This window comes from Phocoena sinus, chromosome 15, assembly GCF_008692025.1.
Source record: "Phocoena sinus isolate mPhoSin1 chromosome 15, mPhoSin1.pri, whole genome shotgun sequence".
Lineage (NCBI taxonomy): Eukaryota > Metazoa > Chordata > Mammalia > Artiodactyla > Phocoenidae > Phocoena > Phocoena sinus.
In genome coordinates this window covers 42,646,657-42,667,661 of record NC_045777.1, presented here as the reverse complement: position 1 = coordinate 42,667,661, position 21,005 = coordinate 42,646,657, and the positions used below count along the sequence as shown (strand labels likewise).

At 38.7% G+C, this 21,005-nt stretch overlaps 1 protein-coding gene across 1 annotated transcript in view; it reads left to right on the top strand.

Annotated features, from left to right (window-relative positions):
* LOC116740472 (kinesin-like protein KIF16B) overlaps positions 1–21,005 on the top strand; it is a 292,307-nt gene that overhangs the window by 224,948 nt on the left and 46,354 nt on the right. The window contains exon 24 of the mRNA XM_032606120.1: positions 431–520. Within this exon, the coding sequence (XP_032462011.1) occupies positions 431–520 (90 nt within the window). The remainder of the gene's footprint in view (positions 1–430; positions 521–21,005) is intronic.

Sequence of the window (21,005 nt, the reverse complement as noted above, 5' to 3'; positions counted from 1 at the left end):
GTGCCGCTAGATTAATATTTTCCCTTCTGGAGAAATTTACATGCTAATCACTTTTCGTTAATTTTTTTTTTTTTTTTTTTTTTCGTTAATTTTTAAGTCATTTGAAACAAATTTAAACAAACAAATTTTTGAATTATGTTAAACAAATTAAACAATTTGTTTAATTTGAAGCAAATTATTTTTTTAAGATGCATTTTTTAATTGTTTTAATTAACAATTAAAAAAAAATTTTTAAGAAAATTATATGATTGTTTTATTGGGGTTTCTTTGAATTTTTGAATTCTGTTTTATTCTTTTATACAGCAGGTTCTTATTAGTCATCAGTTTTATACACATCAGTATACATTAAACAAATTATTTTAAACAAATAAGAGGAAACCAATTTTTCCTCCAACTAATGCTGATTTATTTTGCTTTTCCTGGTTAATAGATCACTGTCCTGGATGAGACGTGGACCGTATTCAGGCGTTACAGTCGTTTCCGAGAAATGCATAAAACATTGAAGTTGAAGTATGCAGAGGTGAGTTACGAAATAATTATCTCCAATTAAGAACATTTGTTTTATAAAGTAAATGAGTTGATTGCATTATCAATCCCCCCTTTCTCTTTAGGTATTAGCTTGTAAGTGTCACCAAGTTTTATTTCAATTACTTGTCTTTCAAAGATAGGTTTTTAATTTTTGTCCTCTGTTCCATTTGTATTCTACACAATTCAGACATTTTTTGAACACAAAATTTTGAGTGATAGTAAAGCAACAGTAAATGAATTCTATCTTTTTCATAAATTTTACAGTGTATTTTAAGTAAATATTTTAATTAATTTACAACTTCTTAGCCATGAGTGAGACCTATTAAAATAAAATAGTAATAAATTTTTCAGTATAGATTTGCCCTTTTTTCTCTTAAAAAAGATTGCATTAATGCCTAGACTTCCACATAATGAGGAGTAAAGTCATAAAAGTTAATTTGCCCTCACACATGGAGGGGAGGTAGACAGTAAATACAGAATTATCTAGAAGCAAGGAGGCATTTCATCTGATAAGATAACTAGAGTGTATTGATACATTAGTAATCTTATTTTTAATTTTTGGACGAAGACTGGTTTTTAAAATACTTTTAAGCAAAGAAAGATATTCCTAAAATTAATGTGTATCTTCCAAGTGAATGTATTCTTTATTATTTTTTTGTTTGTTTATTTTTGCTTCAACTAAAGGAAACCTTGTATAGGCACAGCTCTTTGGGCATTTTGATTTGAACTGACTACAAATCAGTCAATAGTCATTGTCTGTTTAGCCTGCTTTCCCTAAGTATGGCTTTTCAGTGCATTTTTATAGTGTCTTATGATATTCTAAAAATTAATTTAGTCAGACATGTGTCCCTGACTTGTTTCATGTTAATTACATAATGTTTCCTTAACATCTCCATGGCTTCTAAGCTCCCTTGTCTGATACACAATATAAAGAGAAATACCTTTGGGTAGATAAAGTGGTTCCTTGATGTGTAAAAGAATCTAGAGTCCAGGAAAAATTAAGCTATCTTTGAAATTCTGTTGTTAAGTTATCATAATAGTATTCGATTAAAAATTGAAGAAGGTTCAGGTATGAATTTTAGCTCAGTGTTCCCAAGAGGCTTCAGTTCCGGAAGCAACTACATCAAAGTCAATTTATTAAGTTTGTCTCTGCAATTTACTCTTCATGTCCCAAGTTAGTTTTGACAATAACAAGAAGTAATTGTATACATATTAAATGTATAGAGCAACTGGTTTTTAAAGTGAGCTTTGCAGCTCATTAACTGCTTGATTATAAGTTACTACATCAGTACTTTAATAATGTACAGATTTTCATATTAACTTGCTAAATTCCCACAGTGTAGTTGGAAAAAAACAATTTACTTGAAAAAAAGGATACAAACTTTACCAGGATTTATATATCTACATATGTATGTATGTATAAATTCATTCCATGATTTATTTCATATCAGTTCTTTCAGTGCCATTAGTTCAATGCCATTCTACATAGGCACATTTTTCTAAACTCTAGTAATACAGTAGTGGACAAGAAGAACAAAAGTGTCTTCTCTTATATATCTTAAATTTATATCAGGACAGACTGACAATAAACCAGGAAAATATAATAATAACTAACAGTTAAAAAGTATGCTTGCTAAGTTGCAGTTACCATTTTAAGTGAGGTATATGCATTATAGGAAAAATATCAATAAAATGTGATGGGCAGAAGGTGTTGGACACTTTAGTATAAGGACGTTTCAGGGTTGGGCTCTCTGACAAAATGGCATTTTAGTTGAAATATGAGATGAGAGATATTTAAATTTGCTAAGCAATAATAGACAGGTCTAATCAGTGTTTTTAAAGAAAACTTTGGAGCAGACAGAAGCAGTCTTTAAAGATATAATAGAAGAAAACTTAACCTGAGTTTAATAATGACGTGAAACTGTGAACTGAAGTGGTTGTCTGCTACCAGACAAAATTAATGAACAGAGATTATCACACATGTAAAATTATTTTTAAGGGGGAAAAGGCTGTGTTACATACATGCTGAAAAAATTAACTAGCCTTCAAATGAAGAAAATTGAGCTGGTTTCCTCCTTCATTTGGTCATAAATCTGTATTGAGCAGCCCCACACTGCATACAATTGTGAGCAAGACAACGACATCCCTCCTCTCATGGAGCAGAGAAAATGAGCAATAAACAGACAAACAAAGCCCAGTAAATAAGAGGATTTTAGGTAATGTTAGGTGCCTTGGAGAAAATACAAGGCAATGTGATAGTGTGGCCTGAGAGCTGGGCAGTGGGCTGCTTTAGATGCGCAGGTAGAAAGGGTGATCTTGGGGTGAGATTGAGCTGAGATCTGAATACTGGGAAGAAGAGAGGTGTGAAGATCTGGAGGTGAGCACAGCTGAAGGTGAGGGAGCAGCAACTGCAAAGGCCCTGGGATGGGACCAAGCTCAGCATGTTTCCAGAATGAGAAGACCCAGGGAGAGTGGCCTGTGTGGTAAAGAGGAGGGCAGGGACCTGACCACGTGGCACCGTGAACCGGAGTCTGAGTGCTGTGGGAAACCACTGAATGATATTCGAGAAGGTCTGGACGTTGAAACCCAGCTGGAATTTCCATTCTGTTCATAGAGGACTTCTCCCAGAAACCCCTTTCCTGAAGACAGACTCGTGATCTAAATGGTAACGAAGATGGGAAGTTGCTTTTCCACACTGAGTCCAGCTTTGTGACTTACAGTTTCTTTCTTATAAGGGCAAAAAACCGTTATGAAAGGGAAACTACAGACGTGTGCATGTATTTGAAAGAGAGGAGAGGATGTGAATAGTGGTTGAAACCATGTGGTGAGATCCTAAAACAAGCACCGCCTGGAGACGGGGAAGCTGAGCTAATTACAAACCCTGCAGGGCTGCCTGGGTGCCACAGAGCTTTTCCTTGGCCACAGCTCTGACGAACTCCTCCCAATTCACTGAGCGCTTCCTGCCCGGCTGTGCTGCGCCTTTGACATTCATGGTCTCTGTGGTGGGAACGAGAGACTCGCCTCTTGTGACACAACCCGTGAGCAGAAGCCCAGGCAGTTCATCTCTATTTCCTATTTCTAACCAAACAATATTATCGAAACAGAACCGGGGAGAAACATTATCTCTAAGCACACAGTAGCATGTCATTCTAGATGGTGATAAATCTTATTTCAGTGAGAGGGCAGCATCGTCCATTTAACATTTTTAAGATGAAGCTTAAATATCAAGATAAATATCAGGTTTATTTTTTTCGTTAAGTTGACATTTCTTTTGTGCAGCCTCACTTCACATCGTCTTACTTGCCGGGTGTTTGTTGGGACTTGAGATCAATAATCTGTGTACAGGTATTCATCAATTATGATTCATCTTATAACTGTTCATATAATTGTATATAATGTCAGTCTTCTTGAAGTAATTAGCTACCTCCAAATGGGGTAGCAGTTTGGCCTGACAACATCCTGGAAATTATTGGACTTGTTAAAGACAGTATTTCTTCAGGAAAGAAAGCCAAAGGGTTCATATGGAAGAATGCTGAAAGTTTCCTCTCAGGGAATGGCTGTTTCATAGCCAAGTGGGAACAAGTTTTATTTACCTCATCCCTTCACCACATTGGACTCATTATTTCTATGGAATTAGAAAATAGAAAACTACTCTTGCTGTCTTAATTGCATAACAAAATGGTTGGTGATCAATTTTTAAATGATACGTATTAAATTTATCTAGTCAAACAAGGTTCCAAATTCTTAATCAAGCTGAAAAAATATTGAAAAAACACACTTGAATTCAGGATATCCAGAATTTGTGATATACTTACCAAGATAGAGAATGTTTATTCACCTCAAAACTGTAGATTTGGTTATAGCTTTTAATCTTTTGGAACTTTGTCTAAAGTTACATCCTACTCATTCCCATTTCATTGTGGAATCTTAGCCATGTTTTCCTGGGCATAGACCTCTAAAGGAGTTTGATGTGACAGTTCCTTTTATGGAGGTTTTTTTTTCTTTCAGTAGTCTTTTTTTCTCCAGGTAATAAGTTACATGTTTATGGTTAAAGACTGAAATTACTCAAAGATATATACATAGAATGTGAAAGTTTCTCTTAATCTGATCCTCAGAAGTAACCATTTGCAATGCCCTCAGGAGGTCTTCTTGGGTCCAACTAAACATTCAGACTCACAGGACTCCCATAGGCCACGCTTGGCACCGGCTGACCCAGGAACGATGTAAGACAGAGATCACTGCTTCCCGGCAGGGCCGAGGCACGGAGGGGGTCTGGCAACAGCGTCCACTGCAGTCCACACAGCTGTCCAGATGCTGTTCTCTTTGTGCCACCTCTCGCAGGTAATAGCTTAGGTGCTAGGAGAGGAGCCCCACGTGGGGAAGATTCGAGAACCACTTTGCCATAGAATCCTATGCAACAGGAGAGGCACTTTCTCTGGGCACAACTCCCTGGGCAGAACGTCCAGAGTCCCCGTGAGGGACATGCTGAGTTACAGGAGTCACCTCACTCAGAGAAGCCTTACGGTATGGCTTCCTACCAAATAGCTCTCGTTTCCCTGGTCCGCAAACAATTTATCGGTTTATCAAGCAATTTATCATTTTCCCATGAGCAGTGGTACCAAGTTGGCATAGCACTTGATCAGGTTCCCAGAATCCTCTTGATGGACATACGAGTAGTTTCCAGAGTTTTGCTGCTGTGAGTACTTCGCTATGGACATTCTGGAAGATATCAACATGTCTCCAAGTGCAGACTTGCTCCATGAAGAAATTTCGTAATTGCTCAACTGTTGTTAAAGACTTAATTTACAAAAAACCAAGATTAGGAAAGAACACACAGAAACTGGGTGGGCTGAGAGCGCTGAGGGCCTTCACCCCCATTAGTGAGAGGGTTTTAAGAATTCCTTAACCATCATTCGTCTAAGTCTTTTCATCTCCCTGTTGACTCACATTCATTTGCTTATTTATTTACTATAATGTCTCCTTAAGGAGAATGATGTCAGCTGAAGGGCCTCCAAGGGATACTTTATATTCACTCGGGTGGTGAACCAATTAAAGCAGGCAGGGTTGTTGATTAGTAGGTATAACATATGTCTGTGAATAAAATAGAAGGAACCTAGGGGTTATTACAGGCAGAGTGAACTTACAAATTGAAAGGATGAGAAGTCAGTGGATTCTCTGAAACTCTGGGGTGTGGGGATTGAAGATAGGGAAAAAGCAGAAATCAAAGAAAAATTTAATGCATTCTATTTTGTATGGTGACAAATTTCAGAATAAAAAAAGAAAACTAAATGATCTGTCCTGAATAATACTGGAAGCAGAACAGATTGCCCGCGGTGACTGGGCTCATACGTAAGCGTTGTGCTCGTTCTATTTCCAGATTCACTGTGTGAGTGGGTTGAGCTCTCCCTAGAGGTGCTGCATTATTCAAGGTTTTTTAAAATTGTTTTATTTTTATTTATTTATGTTCTTTCAGCTTAGCGTTTTTTTTCTGGATTCTAAATAGCTTCGCCTTCTGTTTTGAATTAGTTTGTCCTCTTTATACGCTGACATGTGTTGTGCAAGATAACAGCTCCTCCTGGCTTTCCTTCTCTGTGCCCGTTCGCTGACCTTGTGTGGAATCTTCGTCAGATTAAACCCTGTGTTTTCAGACTCCCCATCTGTAAAATGATCATGCCACAGCTAGTTTGCAAAAGATTGTGAGGGCCTCAGATGAAATACGTTATTGAAAGTAGCCACAAAGTATTGTACAGCATCTGCCGGAGAGCATGCCTTTGAAATTTGGTCATGCTAACCATTGCCGCAGTGATCTTTATCTGTATGAAAACTATGCATTTCCCACTCTATTAAAATCAGTATAATCCTTTTAAACATCGATCAAGTTATGTGCCCAGAAACAGAGCCCCAGTAAGTGTCGTCTTCTCTTTTCTCTACGGGTGAGGCAGAGTTACTATTGATGTCTAGTGTCCATGAAGTTTACCTGTGGATCCAGGTCATAGTCTGAGAGTCCGTCAGGACAAAAACATAGCTCATCAAGAAGCTGAAGAGAAAGGACTCTTTTAAAACCACATCCCCTTTCAACCATTAGAATGAATGAATAGTGAAGACCTAGTGTCCTATCCCCTTCTCCCCTTTTGGATGAGTGGTCTGGTGGGCTCTGAATGTATTTCATGAAGTGGTAGGACATGGGGCTGGAAGATCAGAGGGTCACTGAGAGAGCTTCTCCTTCTAGGAGGTCCAGAGATGCTAACCCCTGTCTGATTTGTAGAGGACTTTTTTTTAGTACAGTTAACAAGGAGACTTCCCTCCTGAGGGCTGGAGCCTAATGGGCTCCGGAGAATCATCTCACAGTGGAAGCAGTTACGCATTGGAGTCGATTGTTGAGGGCCCTTCTATAATCTTAGCTAATAGTGATTCTGAAGCAGGTTTGTGCTTCTGCCCAGAGGCAGGAGGATGAACCGTGAAAATGGGATATTTTATGTATTAAAATGTACAATCTAAATAAATGCTAAGGGAACTTGACTGCCCATGTGTGGTGAGAGCCTAAGTTACTGGGACAGGTGTGTTGCCTGTCTGCATCATAACTGAGCTATCACAGTGAGTCTTCAGAGTCCCTAAGTGTCAGACAGGATCAGCCTCCATCAGCCATATCCCCAGGGGGGCTCCTTTCTCCCTGTTACGGAGCTAAGGGAGAAAAATATTTTCAGAGGCTTCGAGTAAAACATGAAAGATTGCTGTGTTAGAGCAACTGTTCAGTCTCACATCTGGCAGTGTCTGGGTGCCCAGTAAATACCATTGGGAGAGAAGAAAACGATTAGGGCAAGAGCTTATGTAGTTTGTATATGAACTTTCAGTTTGTACTGATAGAACCATTTTTAACCTTCTTTATTTCCCAAGTAATTTTCCCAAAGTAGCACCAAGAAAGGGAAAGAAAAGAAACTGGCTATTGGCCTTGTATTTGTCTTAGACAGCCATTTACCATCCATCACTGAAATGCATTCTAAACAGTTTTATAACCAGCATTCCAAATTTAATATAAAAATTGCAAATCTACCCACCACCCAAATTATAATGCTACCAACCACAGCCACAGGGAGCATTCAGTAAACCTTAGATAAATTCAGCCGCGCCAAGCGCTCAGCCTCCTTGAATTTTTAAATAGCACACAGCTATGTAGGCAAACATAGAATGCTGCCGGCTTCCTGACCTGGTACGTTATCAGAGGCCCACTTACCTCACTGTATGGCTTGTATCATATGATTCTCTCCACCTGATAGATAATCAGTATTTAAGTCACTTCTTTCAGAGGTGGGTTGGGGAGCAAAAGGCACCAATTAGCTGGGAAGCTTTTCTGAGACATGTGGATCCAGGACCCAAACTAGGAAATTCTAATTCAGGAAGTCTGACATGGGATCTGAGAGTGTGTGTAGTTAGGGAAAAAAATATTCCCCAAATGATGCTCTCTGGACCGTTGGTTAAGATGCTGCCTGTCATTTCTTTCGCATCCACCTTGGGAGCGTTATTGATTTTTCATTATTACAGTCATTGTTATAGATCACCAAATCTAAAAGGTGATTTCCAGTGACAAATAATCTTGTCAAAATTAATGACAGGCACATTTAAACCTAGACAATGAAAACATGTTGATTGCCTCTTTGATCACCAAAGACTGTGAAACATAGACTTGTACCAGGCTTTCCTCTCCAACCAGCTGGGAAACTTCTGTAACAGTGGGCTGGAATCACTTGCACGTTATGAGACAGTCAAGTACTCCAAGGGGCCTTAAAGATTGGGTAGTCCAGTTTTTCATTTTAGAAATGAGGAATCAGATCCCCAAGGAGAGTTTTGTTCAAAGTCACATCAAGACTTGGGGCCCAGGCAAGGTTCATGTCTCCTGACCCCTAGTCCTTCTTCTTTCTCCTGAGTCTCCATGACCATGTTTACTCAAGAAGGGGGAGTTTTCAGAGTTCTCCAGATGAGCCCAGAAAGAAGAAAATCTCTTCCCTAGAAAAATCTGTTACATAGCGAGACCCCATGGATGAAAACTAGAAATGGGGTTCCTTCTATTGAATGTCATGGCAATGACAGGTTCCTGTCACGTCTCAGTCCCTGAAAGGGACAATTCAGCATCACAGTAACGGACGGAAAATACAAGCATTTGATTTAATTCAACTGCATAATTATTCGTAAAAATGCAATATGAAATTCTCACAGATCTGAAATGTTTCTCACTTTGAAAAATTGTTGGGACATCTATTAAAGCTCTCAAATCTGTCTTCATTGGCTCATACCTAAATAAAATTGGTACTGGCTTTGGGAGGAGTGGGATTTTATTTTATTTTGTATTTTATACCAAATATAACAAAGTCAGGGCAGTCCTAAGTATTGATACATTTCCAAATGTGGTTTTGTACCTAGGATCTCGCCAAGTTTTAGCACTTCAGTGATGACAGGACAGCAGCTTCTGTTGGTGGAATGTCCTAATTATAATTACCACCCGCAAAGGATTCTGCCTTGTTCATTGAGCAGATCCTTAACGAGAGTCTAGAATGTACCAGGCTCTGGGCGAGGCACATAGCACGTGCTCATAAATAGTGCATGGTACGCTCACATTACCATATCAAAGGTCTACGGGAGCTCATTGCTCCTTTGATAACCCATCTAGGTTGCCCTGAAGAGTTGCCGCTTCATGCCTCTAACAAATCAAACTGGGAGAATTACTTATTTGTTTGTGAGTATATTTCTCAGTGACAGCTGTTCTTATAAGGCCTTGGGAGCTACTATTAATTTTGAGTAGTCAGAAATGCTTCCATCTAGTCAGCTGGGAGAGTTATGGCAGCCCTTTGATGAGTTTTCATTATTTGTATTCCTCAAAAGCTGGAGTGGCTGAAATTTACAACCACAAACCTGTAGAGCGTGGGTGTTTCAAATGCTGGCTGTTGTCAGGTAGGTACGTCTACTGGAAGAAGACAGGTTAAAGCTGATTTGACCATATAGATTTGCCGTATAGAATTTTTCTCTCTAATCTTTAAAAACTGGATACTGGTTAGGTAGCCAAATATTACAGGAGTAAAGAAAATGCCTAGTGAATGAGGAATGACGATAAAGTGCACTTTTATTAGGTGGTAACAAAAGTCAGATATTTTCCTTTCATTAGTAAAGATTCCATACTTTATTACTGTTGTTGTTCTCAGTTGTTCTCAGTTTCCCTTCAGTGATTTATAATCCAGTGTTAGCTGCTTAATTGTTGTAAAATCATAAAAGATAGGCAAGACTTTTTATTGCTCACTTTAATTTCTTTTCTATATTAGGGCTGCCATTATTTATATACAAAGGAACAACGATGCCATATATCAAAACCTATGCTGTCTGTTGCCGTCAAGACCACCTGGCTAACCTAAAAAGTGAACTTGGCTAAGAGAAAAAGACCTTTAATAAAAGCAAACTTTTCCATTACATTTAATTTGTCTCCTTGATGGCAGCAGACTGGCCGACCTATCTTATTCTAACGTAATAAACATTGAAGTCAGGATTTGAGCGTGGTGACTCTTAGAAGAAATCAAGCTGTGTCAGTTCACTGGGAATCAGAAAGGGAAAAGCCATCTTGTAGATGAAAATTTCACTCTGAGGTCATTAAGATCATTAAGAAATATTACAAAGCAACAGAGAATGCTGACTGTATTTCTAATATCTATACATATACATATAGCTAGCCAACTTGATGAATAAATGGATACTCAATGCTTTTATTTTCCCAAAACTGAGATTCACAAATAATTCCATAAACTGGCTAGCTAGTTCTATAAGGAGCCACTGTCTTTTCTTACTCCATTGATAATTCTTCATATAGAGCTATTGTTCTGCCTGAAAGTTATGGGCTTGTTTCTCAAACATGCAAAATAAAGTTGATCACTTGGATTTTTAGACTCCACAAGCAGCAAAGAAGGGCAAGACAAATTTCATTGGAAATCAGTGAGCCTCAAAAATCACTGATTTCATTTTTTTAATGGCTTCTGTTTAAGTCCTTTTGTCTTTAGAATATGTTTTCTTTATTGAATTGCAGAATAAGCTTGTCATTATTTCTCTTAGGCCAAAGAAATGTGCTATTTTAATTCTCATTTGTTTCCTATGTTTTACTCAGCATAATCAAATTCCATAATTACACAAAGTAAGCCATAGGGCTGTTGTTCAGTTTTCTTCCAGTGTTCTCTAGGCCTATCATGTCTCTTACAAATATCCAGTATATTTGACCTCAGTCATCATTTTTAACTTTAATGTACAGTTTTCCCATAAGAGCTCAATTGTCTTTGCATCATTTCCCACTCCTGCTGTAAGGATAATGGTTATAGCAGGAAGTGGTACAGTTTTATGGGTTTTCTCATGAATACTGCATTCCCGTTTGTTTCTGCCCTTTTTCTATTCTACAACCTTTGAAAAGTAACATTTCATTATTATATTGGGCTCTATTTTCCCTGTACACGTTTCCCTTACTTCAAATAAGAATGCTGTGAAGATTTTACGGGAAGAAAGGTACACTCCTCAAAAGCAATATAGCCAAGTTAATAGGTAAAATATCTCCATGGTATCTAAAGTGCTACTTGTAACTCAACATAGAGAGATTTTAATCATCAGTACCTGAGATATAGAATTTCAGAGCTGAAAATGGAAATATCTCAGTTCAACTCCTTCATTTTTAACAGACGATGAAACTAAGAACTAGAGATATTATACAACCACCTCTTTGCTGAACTGAGACTTGAAATCTGATTGCCCCAAATCCCAGGTTATTAAAAGAAAAAGCCATATGGTGTTAATTTAACTGTTCCATTAAATATGTAAAAAAAAAATCACTTTTTATTGTTTCTATAAAAATGATGCATGCTCATTTATACAAGTTCCACATAATATAAGAAGCAACAGATTATTCAAAATCATTCTCTAAATATAATTAAATTACCATTTAATGAACATTACTTTAAGTACTTAAATAAATAGGCACAGATAACAGGATGGATATGTAGAGTGATACAAAAAATTAAAATGAGACAAACAAGAACAGGAAGAAAGAATGAAATAACTTTATTATAACATTGGATTCAAACTAGATATGCTATTTTTAATTACAGACATTAAATTTAATTTTACTTGAATTTAATGGAAGTGAAAGAAAATCAAGTAAAACTGAAGAAATTGATGAAATTCAAATTAAATTTTTCTCCACCACAGCCTCTAAAATATATGTGACATTAAGAACAAAGATTATAAAAACCATTAAAACAGTAGTTGCTACTTTTCATGTGGTGTGTTTCCATTTTATAAATTATCAGTGTTGTTTCGCTCTTATAAATGATCAGTTGAGATGGGCAGGTTCAAGATGGCGGAGTAGAAGGACGTGCACTCATTGCCTCTTGTGAGAGCACCGGAATCACAGCTAACTGCTAAAAAACCATCGACAGGAAGACATTGGAACTCACCAAAAAAGATACCCCACATCCAATGACAAAGGAGAAGCTGCAATGAGATGATAGGAGGGGCGAAATCACGACGAAATCAAATTCCATAACTGCTGGGTGGGTGACTCACAAACTGGAGAACAATTATACCACAGAAATCCACCCACTGGAGTAAAGGTCCTGAGCCCCACATTAGGCTTCCCAACCTGGGGGGATGTCTGGCAACAGGAGGAGGAATTCCCAGAGAACCAGACGTTGAAGGCTAGTGGGATTTGCAGAGGTGGGGGGTGGCTGTGGCTCACTGCTGGGACAAGTACACTGGCAGCAGAAATTCCGGGAAGTACTCCTTGGCATGAGCCCTCCCGGAGTCCGAAATTAGCCCCACCAAAGAGCCTGTAGCGTCCAGTGCTGAGTCGCCTCAGGTCAGCAAACCAACAGGGAGGAGACTCAACCCCATCCATCAGCAGACAAGTGGATTAAAGTTTTACTAAGCTCGGCTCACCACCAGGCCCTACCAGCAGGAAGCTTGCACAAGCCTTTTAGATAGCCTTATCCACCAGAGGGCAGACGGCAGAAGCAAGAAGAATTACAATTCTGCAGCCTGTGGAACGAAAACCACATTCACAGAAAGATAGACAAAACGAAAAGGCAGAAGACTATGTACCAGATGAAGGAACAGGATGAAACCCCAGAAAAACAACTAAATGAAGTGGAGATAGGCAACCTTACAGAAAAAGAATTCAGAAAAATGATAGTGAAGATGATCCAGGACCTCGGAAAAAGAATGGAGGCAAAGATCGAGAGGATTCAAGAAATGTTTAACAAAGACCTAGAAGAATTCAAGAACAAACACCTGGAAGAATTAAAGAACAAGCAAACAGAGGTGAACAACAAAATAACTGAAATGAAAAATACACTAGAAGGAATCAATAGCAGAAAAACTGAAGCAGAAGAATGGATAAGTGACCTGGAAGACAGAGTGGTGGAATTCACTGTCGTGGAACAGAATAAAGAAAAAAGAGTGAAAAGAATTGAAGACATCCTAAGAGACCTCTGGGACAACATTAAACACACCAACATTCACATTATAGGGGTCCTGGAAGAGAGAGAAAGAGGACCCAAGAAAATATTTGAAGAGATTATAGTTGAAAACTTCCCTAACATGGGAAAGGAAATAGCCACCCAAGTCCAGGAAGCGCAGAGCTTCCCAGGCAGGATAAACTCAAGGAGAAACACGCTGAGACACAGTAATCAAACTGACAAAAATTAAAGACAAAGAAAAATTATTAAAAGCAACAAGGGAAAAGGGAACTCCCATAAGATTAACAGCTGATTTCTCAGCAGAAATGCTACAAGACAGAATGGAGTGGCATGATATATTTAAAGTGATGAGGGGGAAAAACTGACAACCAAGAGATTACCCAGCAAGGATCTCATTCAGATTTGATGGAGAAATCTAAAGCTTTACAGACAAGCAAAAGCTAAGAGAATTCAGCACCACCAAACCAGCTCTACTATAAATGCTAAAGGAACTTCTCTAAGTGGGAAACACAAGAGAAGAAAAGGACCTACAAAAACAAACCCAAAACAATTAAGAAAATGGTCATAGGAACATACATATTGATAATCACCTTAAATGTGAATGGATTAAATACTCCAACCAAAAGACACAGGCTTGCTGAATGGATACAAAAACAAGACCCATCTATATGCTGTCTACAAGAGACCCACTTCAGACCTAGGAAAACATACAGACTGAGAGTGAGGGGATGGAAAAAAATATTCCATGCAAAAGGAAATAAAAAGTAAGCTGGAGTAGCAATACTCATATCAGATAAAATATAGTTTAAAATAATGTTACAAGAGACAAGGAGGGACACTACATAATGATCAAGGGATCAGTCCAAGAAGATATAACAATTATAAATATATATGCACCCAACATAGGAGCACCTCAGTACATAAGGCAAATGCTAACAGCTGTAAAAGAGGAAATCAACAGTGACACAGTAATAGTGGGGGACTTTAACACCTCACTTACACCAATGGACACATCATCCAAAATGAAAATAAATAAGGAAACAGAAGCTTTAAATGATGCAATAGATGAGATAGATTTAATTGCTATTTATAGGACATTCCATCCAAAAACAGCAGATTACACTTTCTTCTCAAGTGCGCAGGGGACATTTTCCAGGATAGATCACGTCTTGGGTCACAAATCAAGCCTCAGTAAATTTAAGAAATTTGAAATCATATCAAGCATCTTTTCTGACTCAACGCTATGAGATTAGAAATGAATTACAGAGAAAAAAAAAGGAACACATGGAGACTAAACAATACGTTACTAAATAACCAAGAGATCACTGAAGAAATCAAAGAGGAAATCAAAAAATACCTAGAGACAAATGACAATGAAAACACGAGGATCCAAAACCTATGGGATGCAGCAAAACAGTTCTAAGAGGGAAGTTTATAGCTATACAAGCCTACCTCAAGAAACAAGAAAAATCTCAAATAAACAATCTAACCCTACACCTAAAGGAACTGGAGAAAGAAGAACAAACAAAACCCAAAGTTAGCAGAAGGAAAGAAATCATAAAGATCAGAGCAGAAATAAATGAAATAGAAACAAAGAAAACAGTAGCAAAGATCAGTAAAACTAAAAGCTGGTTCTTTGAGAAGATAAGCAAAATTCATAAACAATTAGCCAGACTTATCAAGAAAAAGAGGGAGAGGACTCAAATCAATAAAATTAGAAGTGAAAAAGAAGTTACAACAGGCACTGCAGAAATACAAAGTATCCTAAGAGACTACTACAAGCAACTCTATACCAATAAAATGGACAACCTGGAAGAAATGGACAAATTCTTAGAAAGGTATGACCTTCCAAGACTGAACCAACAAGGAATAGAAAATATGAACAGACCAGTCACAAGTAGTGAAATTGAAACTGTGCTTAAAAATCTTCCAACAAACAAAAGTCCAGGACCAGATGGCTTCACAGGTGCATTCTATCAAACAGAGAAGAGCTAACACCCATCCTTCTCAAACTCTTCCAAAATATTGCAGAGGAAGGAACACTCCCAGACTCATTCTATGAGGCCACCATCACCCTGATAGCAAAACCAGACAAAGATACTACAAAAAAAGGAATTACAGACCAATGTCACTGCTGAATATAGATGCAAAAATCCTCAACAAAATACTAGCAAACAATCCAACAGTACATTAAATGGATCATACACCATGATCAAGTCGGATTTATCCCAGAAATGCAAGGATTCTTCAATGTACGTAAATCAATCAGTGTGATACACCATATTAACAAATTAAAGAATAAAAACCTTATGATCGGGCTTCCCTGGTGGCACAGTGGTTGAAAGTCCACCTCTGATGCCGGGGACATTGGTTCGTGGCCCAGTCTGGGAACATCCCACATGCCGTGGAGTGGCTAGGCCCGTGAGCCATGGCCGCTGAGCCTGCATGTCCAGAGCCTGTGCTCCGCAACGGGAGAGACAACAACAGTGTGAGGCCCGCATACCTCAAAAAAAAAAAAAAAAACAACAACATATGATCATTTTAATAGATGCAGAAAAAGCTTTTGACAAAATTCAACACCCATTTATGATAAAAACTCTCTGGAAAGTGGGCATAGAGGGAACCTACCTCAACATAATAAAGGCCACATATGGCAAAGCTACAGCAAACATTTTCAATGGTGAAAGACTGAAAGCATTTCCTCTAAGATCAGGAACAAGACAAGGATGTCCACTCTTGCCACTCTTATTCAACATAGTTTTGGAAGTCCTAGCCATGGCAATTAGAGAAGAAAAAGAAAAGGAATACAAAATGGAAAAGAAGTAAAACTGTCACTGTTTGCAGTTGACATGATGCTATACATAGAGAACCCTAAAGATGCCACCAGAAAACTAGAACTAATCAATGAATTTGGTAAAGTTGCAGAATACAAAATTACTGCACAGAAATCTCTTGCATTCCTATACACTAACAATGAAAAGTCAGAAAGAGAAATTAAGGAAACAATCCCATTCACCACTGCAACAAAAAGAATAAAATACCTCGGAATAAACCTACCTAAGGAGGTAAAAGACCTGTACTCAGAAAACTATAAGACACTGATGAAAGAAATCAAAGATGACACAAACAGATGGAGAGATAACATGTTCTTGGATTGAAAGAATCAATATTGTGAAAATAACTGTACTACTCCAAGTAATCTACAGATTCAGTGCAATCCCTATCATTTTACCAATGGTATTTTTTACAGAACTAGAACAAAACATTTTAAAACATGTATGGAGGCACAAAAGAAAGACCCTGAATAGCCCAAGCAATCTTGAGGGAAAAAAGACGGAGCTGGAGGAATCAGACTCCCTGACTTCAGGCTATACTGCAAAGCCACAGTAATCAAGCCAGTGTGGTACTGGTGCAAAAACAGAAATATAGGTCAGTGGAACAGGAGAGAAAGCCCAGAGATAAACCCATGTACCTGTGGTCAACTAATCTATGACAAAGGAGGCAAGGATATACAATGGAGAAAAGACAGTCTTTTCAATAAATGGTGCTGGGAAAGCTGGAGTGCTACATGTAAAAGAATGAAATTAGAACACTCCCTAACACCATACACAAAAATAATCGCAAAATATATTAAAGACCTAAATGTAAGACCGGACACCATAAAACTCTTAGAGGAAAACATAGGAAGAACACACTTTGACATAAGTCACAGCAGGATCTTTTTTGACTCACTTCCTAGAGTATTGGAAATAAAAACAAAACAAAACAAACAAATGGGACTTAATGAAACTGAGAAGCTTTTTCGCAGCAAAGGAGACTATGAACAAGATGAAAAGACAATCCTCAGAATGGGAGAAAATATTTGCAAACAAATCAACGGATGAAGGATTAATCTCCAAAATATATAAACAGCTCATGAAGCTCAATATTAAAGAAACGAACACCGCAATCCAAAAATGGGTAGAAGACTTAAATAGACGTTTCTCTAAAGAAGACATACCGATGGCCACGAGGCACATGAAAAGCTGCTCAGCATCACTAATGATTAGAGAAAAGCAAATCAAAACTACAATGAGGTATCACCTCACACCAGTTAGAATGGGAATCATCAGAAAATCCACAAACAACAAATGCTGGAGAGGATGTGGAGAAAAGGGAACCCTCTTACACTGTTGGTGGGAATGTAAATTGATACAGCCACTATGGAGAACAGTATGGAGGTTCCTTAGAAAACTAAACGTAGAATTACCTTATGACCCACCAGTCCCAGTACTGGGCATATACCAGAGAAAGCCATAATTCAAAAAGACACATGCACCCCTGTGTTCATTGTAGCACTATTTACAATAGCCAGGTCATGGAAGCAACCTAAATGCCTGTCGACAGATGAATGATTAAAGAAGATGTGGTACATATATACAATGGAATATTACTCAGCCGTAAAGAGGAACCAAACTGGGTCATTTGTAGAGACATGGATGGACCTAGAGACTGTCATACAGAGTGAAGTAAGTCAGAAAGAGAAAAACAAATATCGTATATTAACACATATATGTGGAATCTAGAAAAATGGTGCAGATGAACCGGTTTGCAAGGCAGAAATAGAAACAAAGATGTAGAGAACAGACTTATTAACCAAACGGTCAAAGTCGGGGGTGGGGTGGTGGTGGGTTGAATCTGGAGATGGGGGTTGACACTAATATGTATGTATATTAGTGTATAGTATTTTATACACTATTATGTATAAATTAGTGTATAATATTAGTGTATAATAAAATATGTATATTTTATACACTAATATGTATAAAATAGATAATAAGAACCTGTATAAAAAAATTAAAAAAATAATCAATTGACTCATAACAAAGATAAGATTATCACATTTTATTTACTCCCACCTACCCAATTTTAAAAATTATATTTTATAAAGTCACGATATATCACATTCTTTTATACATAAATTATGTGTAGTTTCCTTTTTTATACATAAATTATGCATAATTCTGTCTTAGTTGTGGGTTTAAGTAGAGGTGGTATTTACAGTGGTTTCTTCGTTCCTCAGATCCTTGTATCGTGCTGTCTCTTGGTTGGATATTTTTGGTCATCCTGTACATTTTTGAAAGGTTCACCTTGATGTGTTTTACCTGAGTTCTTATGCGCTTGAGAACGTCTGCCTGTGGACTGCACGCTTTAAAGACATTTCTCTTACTTATAAACCTCTTGGGTCACGTTTTATTTCCCTTAGCATTTTTCATTTTGCCTTGTTATTTTCTCTGCTCTATATGCCATAGGCTAACCTGTGTTTTTATTGTCTTCATGCTACTTTTGTTTCCTCTACTGGGACTTTCTACTACTGTTTTTCTTCTACTGTTTTTGTTTCTCTCGTCTCTTTCTTGAGTTCTTCTTGCTCATTTTTTTTTTTTTTTGAGCATGTAGACAGTGGGGGAGGAGGGGGCAGGGGTGCAGGGTGTGGAGGCACTGGATTTCCTTTTTTCAATCAGCTTTTTTCATTTTAGAATAGTCTCAGACTGTTTTTTGCCTTTTAGCAGGCATTGTAATTTTTGTTGAAAGATGGTGTGTCATGTGAATGGAGCTGAGGTAGATAGGCCTTTAGTGTGCAGTTTTATATTTATCTGGCTACCATATAGGCTACAATTGCCCTGGCTGTGGTGTCAGCGGCAAAAATGTCCTCAAGTGCCCTTGTTTGTGTTTCCGCTATTGTCTTTGGGTTTTCCCAGAAGCTTCTTAAATAGAGCCCGAGGCTCGCGCTTACCTTTAGCTGCAGTCCCGTTGTCTTGCAGGAGCCCTGTTGGCGTGGTGGTGGGATGTGTGTGTTGGAGGGTCTGTAGGCCTGTGATTAGGTCTCAGTCTCTTAGCGAAACCTGCAGGGGGCATTCCACTCCCCCCCACCCCAAACAGTTGGGCTTTGGTAAAACCCAAAGTGGTTAGATTCTGGGAAAACAGTTTCCCTTGAGGGCAGTGCACTCTGGGTGTATTTCAGAAGGTTACCACCCCACCATCCCCGCCCCCAGCACCTTCTGCAGAACCAAAGGGATTCTTCTTCACAGTGAGAATCTGGTGGGACTTCTGGAGGTAAAGGTCACAAAAGTTATGGAAAACGCAGCTCCTCTGGAGTTTTTTTAACGCTCATACTAGGCTACACTGAGCCTCCAGCAGTTCGTCGATTGCAGTTTAAAGTGTTCCTACAAAAACTGGCTGCAGTTGTGAGCTTCAGCACCAGCTAAGCAGTGCTTCTCTGTTTCTGCCTGTCCGTCTCTCCGGATGGGGGACAGTAGTTTGCCCTGTGGCCTTAATTGTCTGATGGATCCGGGAAGAGCTCTTCATTTTCAGTTTTCTCAGGTTTTTTTTTCTTGTGAGGACAGACGTCACAACTTCTAAGCTCCTTACGTATCAGATCAGAAACCAGAAATCCTATTTGAATAGTTTTAGTTTTACAGAAAAATAATGTGAAGGTAATACAGAGTTTTCATATATCCCATACCCACTTTCCCTGTTAACAGTTCACATGTAAGAGTATAGGGCATTTGTCACCACTAGTGAACCAACACTGATACGTTATTATTATTATTATTAACGAAAGTCTGTACTTTTGCGAGTTCCTTAATTTTTACCTAATGTCCTTTTTCTGTTCCCGTATCCCATCCAGGATACCACATTACAGTCAGTCACCATGTTTCCTTAGGCTCCCTTTCGCTGTGAAAGTTTCTCAGACTTTCCTTATATTTAATGACCTTGATATTGTGAGGAATGATGGTCAGGTATTTGAGAGAATGTTCCCAACTGGGATATGCCTGTTTTTCTCATGATTGGACATTTGGGTTTGGCGGAGAAAAACCGCGGAGGTAAAGTGTCATTATCATCACATCATATGAAGGACACACACACCATCAGTGTGACTTATCACTGTTGAGATTGACCTTGATCTCCTGGCTGAGGTTTCTCCCCTGTGAGGTTCCTTGGTTCCCCCCTTTCTATACTGTTCTCTTGGGAAGGAAGGCACTGCACAGCACACATTCTGCAGAGCCCACGTTTTAGGGGTGGAGAGAGATGCCCCCACTTCCTAGAGGGTGAGGTATCTACATTAGTTACTTGGAATTCTTCTGAATGGGTGGCTTGTTTCTTCTTCCCCATTTATTTATTTACTTGTTTATTTCATCGTATTTTGGGTTTTAAGCCAATACATTTTTTAAAATTTTGTTTTTCACGTTTTTCCAACTTAGCCTGTATGCAGCAGCTCTTTGTATCGGCACCTGTGTCCCTGTGACACACTCCCATCATTGTGCTTTTGGTTTTAAATACATCTTCCATCTCTTTTTTTAATTAAAAAAATTTTTTTTAATTTATTTTATTTATTTATTTTTGGCCGCGTTGGGTCTTCGTTGCTGTGCACGGGCTTTCTCTAGTTGCCGTGAGCAGGGGACTACTCTTTGTTGCAGTGAGCGGCTTCTCATTGCGGTGGCTTCTCTTGTTGCAGAGCACAGGCCATAGGCGCACGGGCTTCAGTAGTTGTGGTACACGGGCTTAGCTGCTCCGCGGCATGTGGGATCTTCCTGGACCGGGGCTCGAACCTGTGTCCCCTGCGTTGGCAGGCGGATTCTTAACCACTGCACTACCAGGGAAGCCCCAATATGCTTTTGGTTCTGAGCACTTCCTTGATCTCTGGCACTACAAGATGCTTTGGGCTCATCTTACGTGGTCCCCATCCCAGTCCTGGAATCAGCCATTTCTCCACGAGCTGGCTGTTTTCTGCCCTTTCCCCCCCACTGCAGTCTCTTCTTTCAACCTGTGTATCGCTTCCTGCTTTCGGTTCTTTTTTATGGGTGTTTGTGGTTCCTTAAGACTGTGGATAATTTCTTCCCTGAGTTCTTCTTGTCTTTGGTCAGTCCTTCTTGTACCTCTTCTTTATCTGCCTTTTGCTTCTCTTTTATTCAGTATCTCCTCACCTACCCTTTTTATTCATAGTTC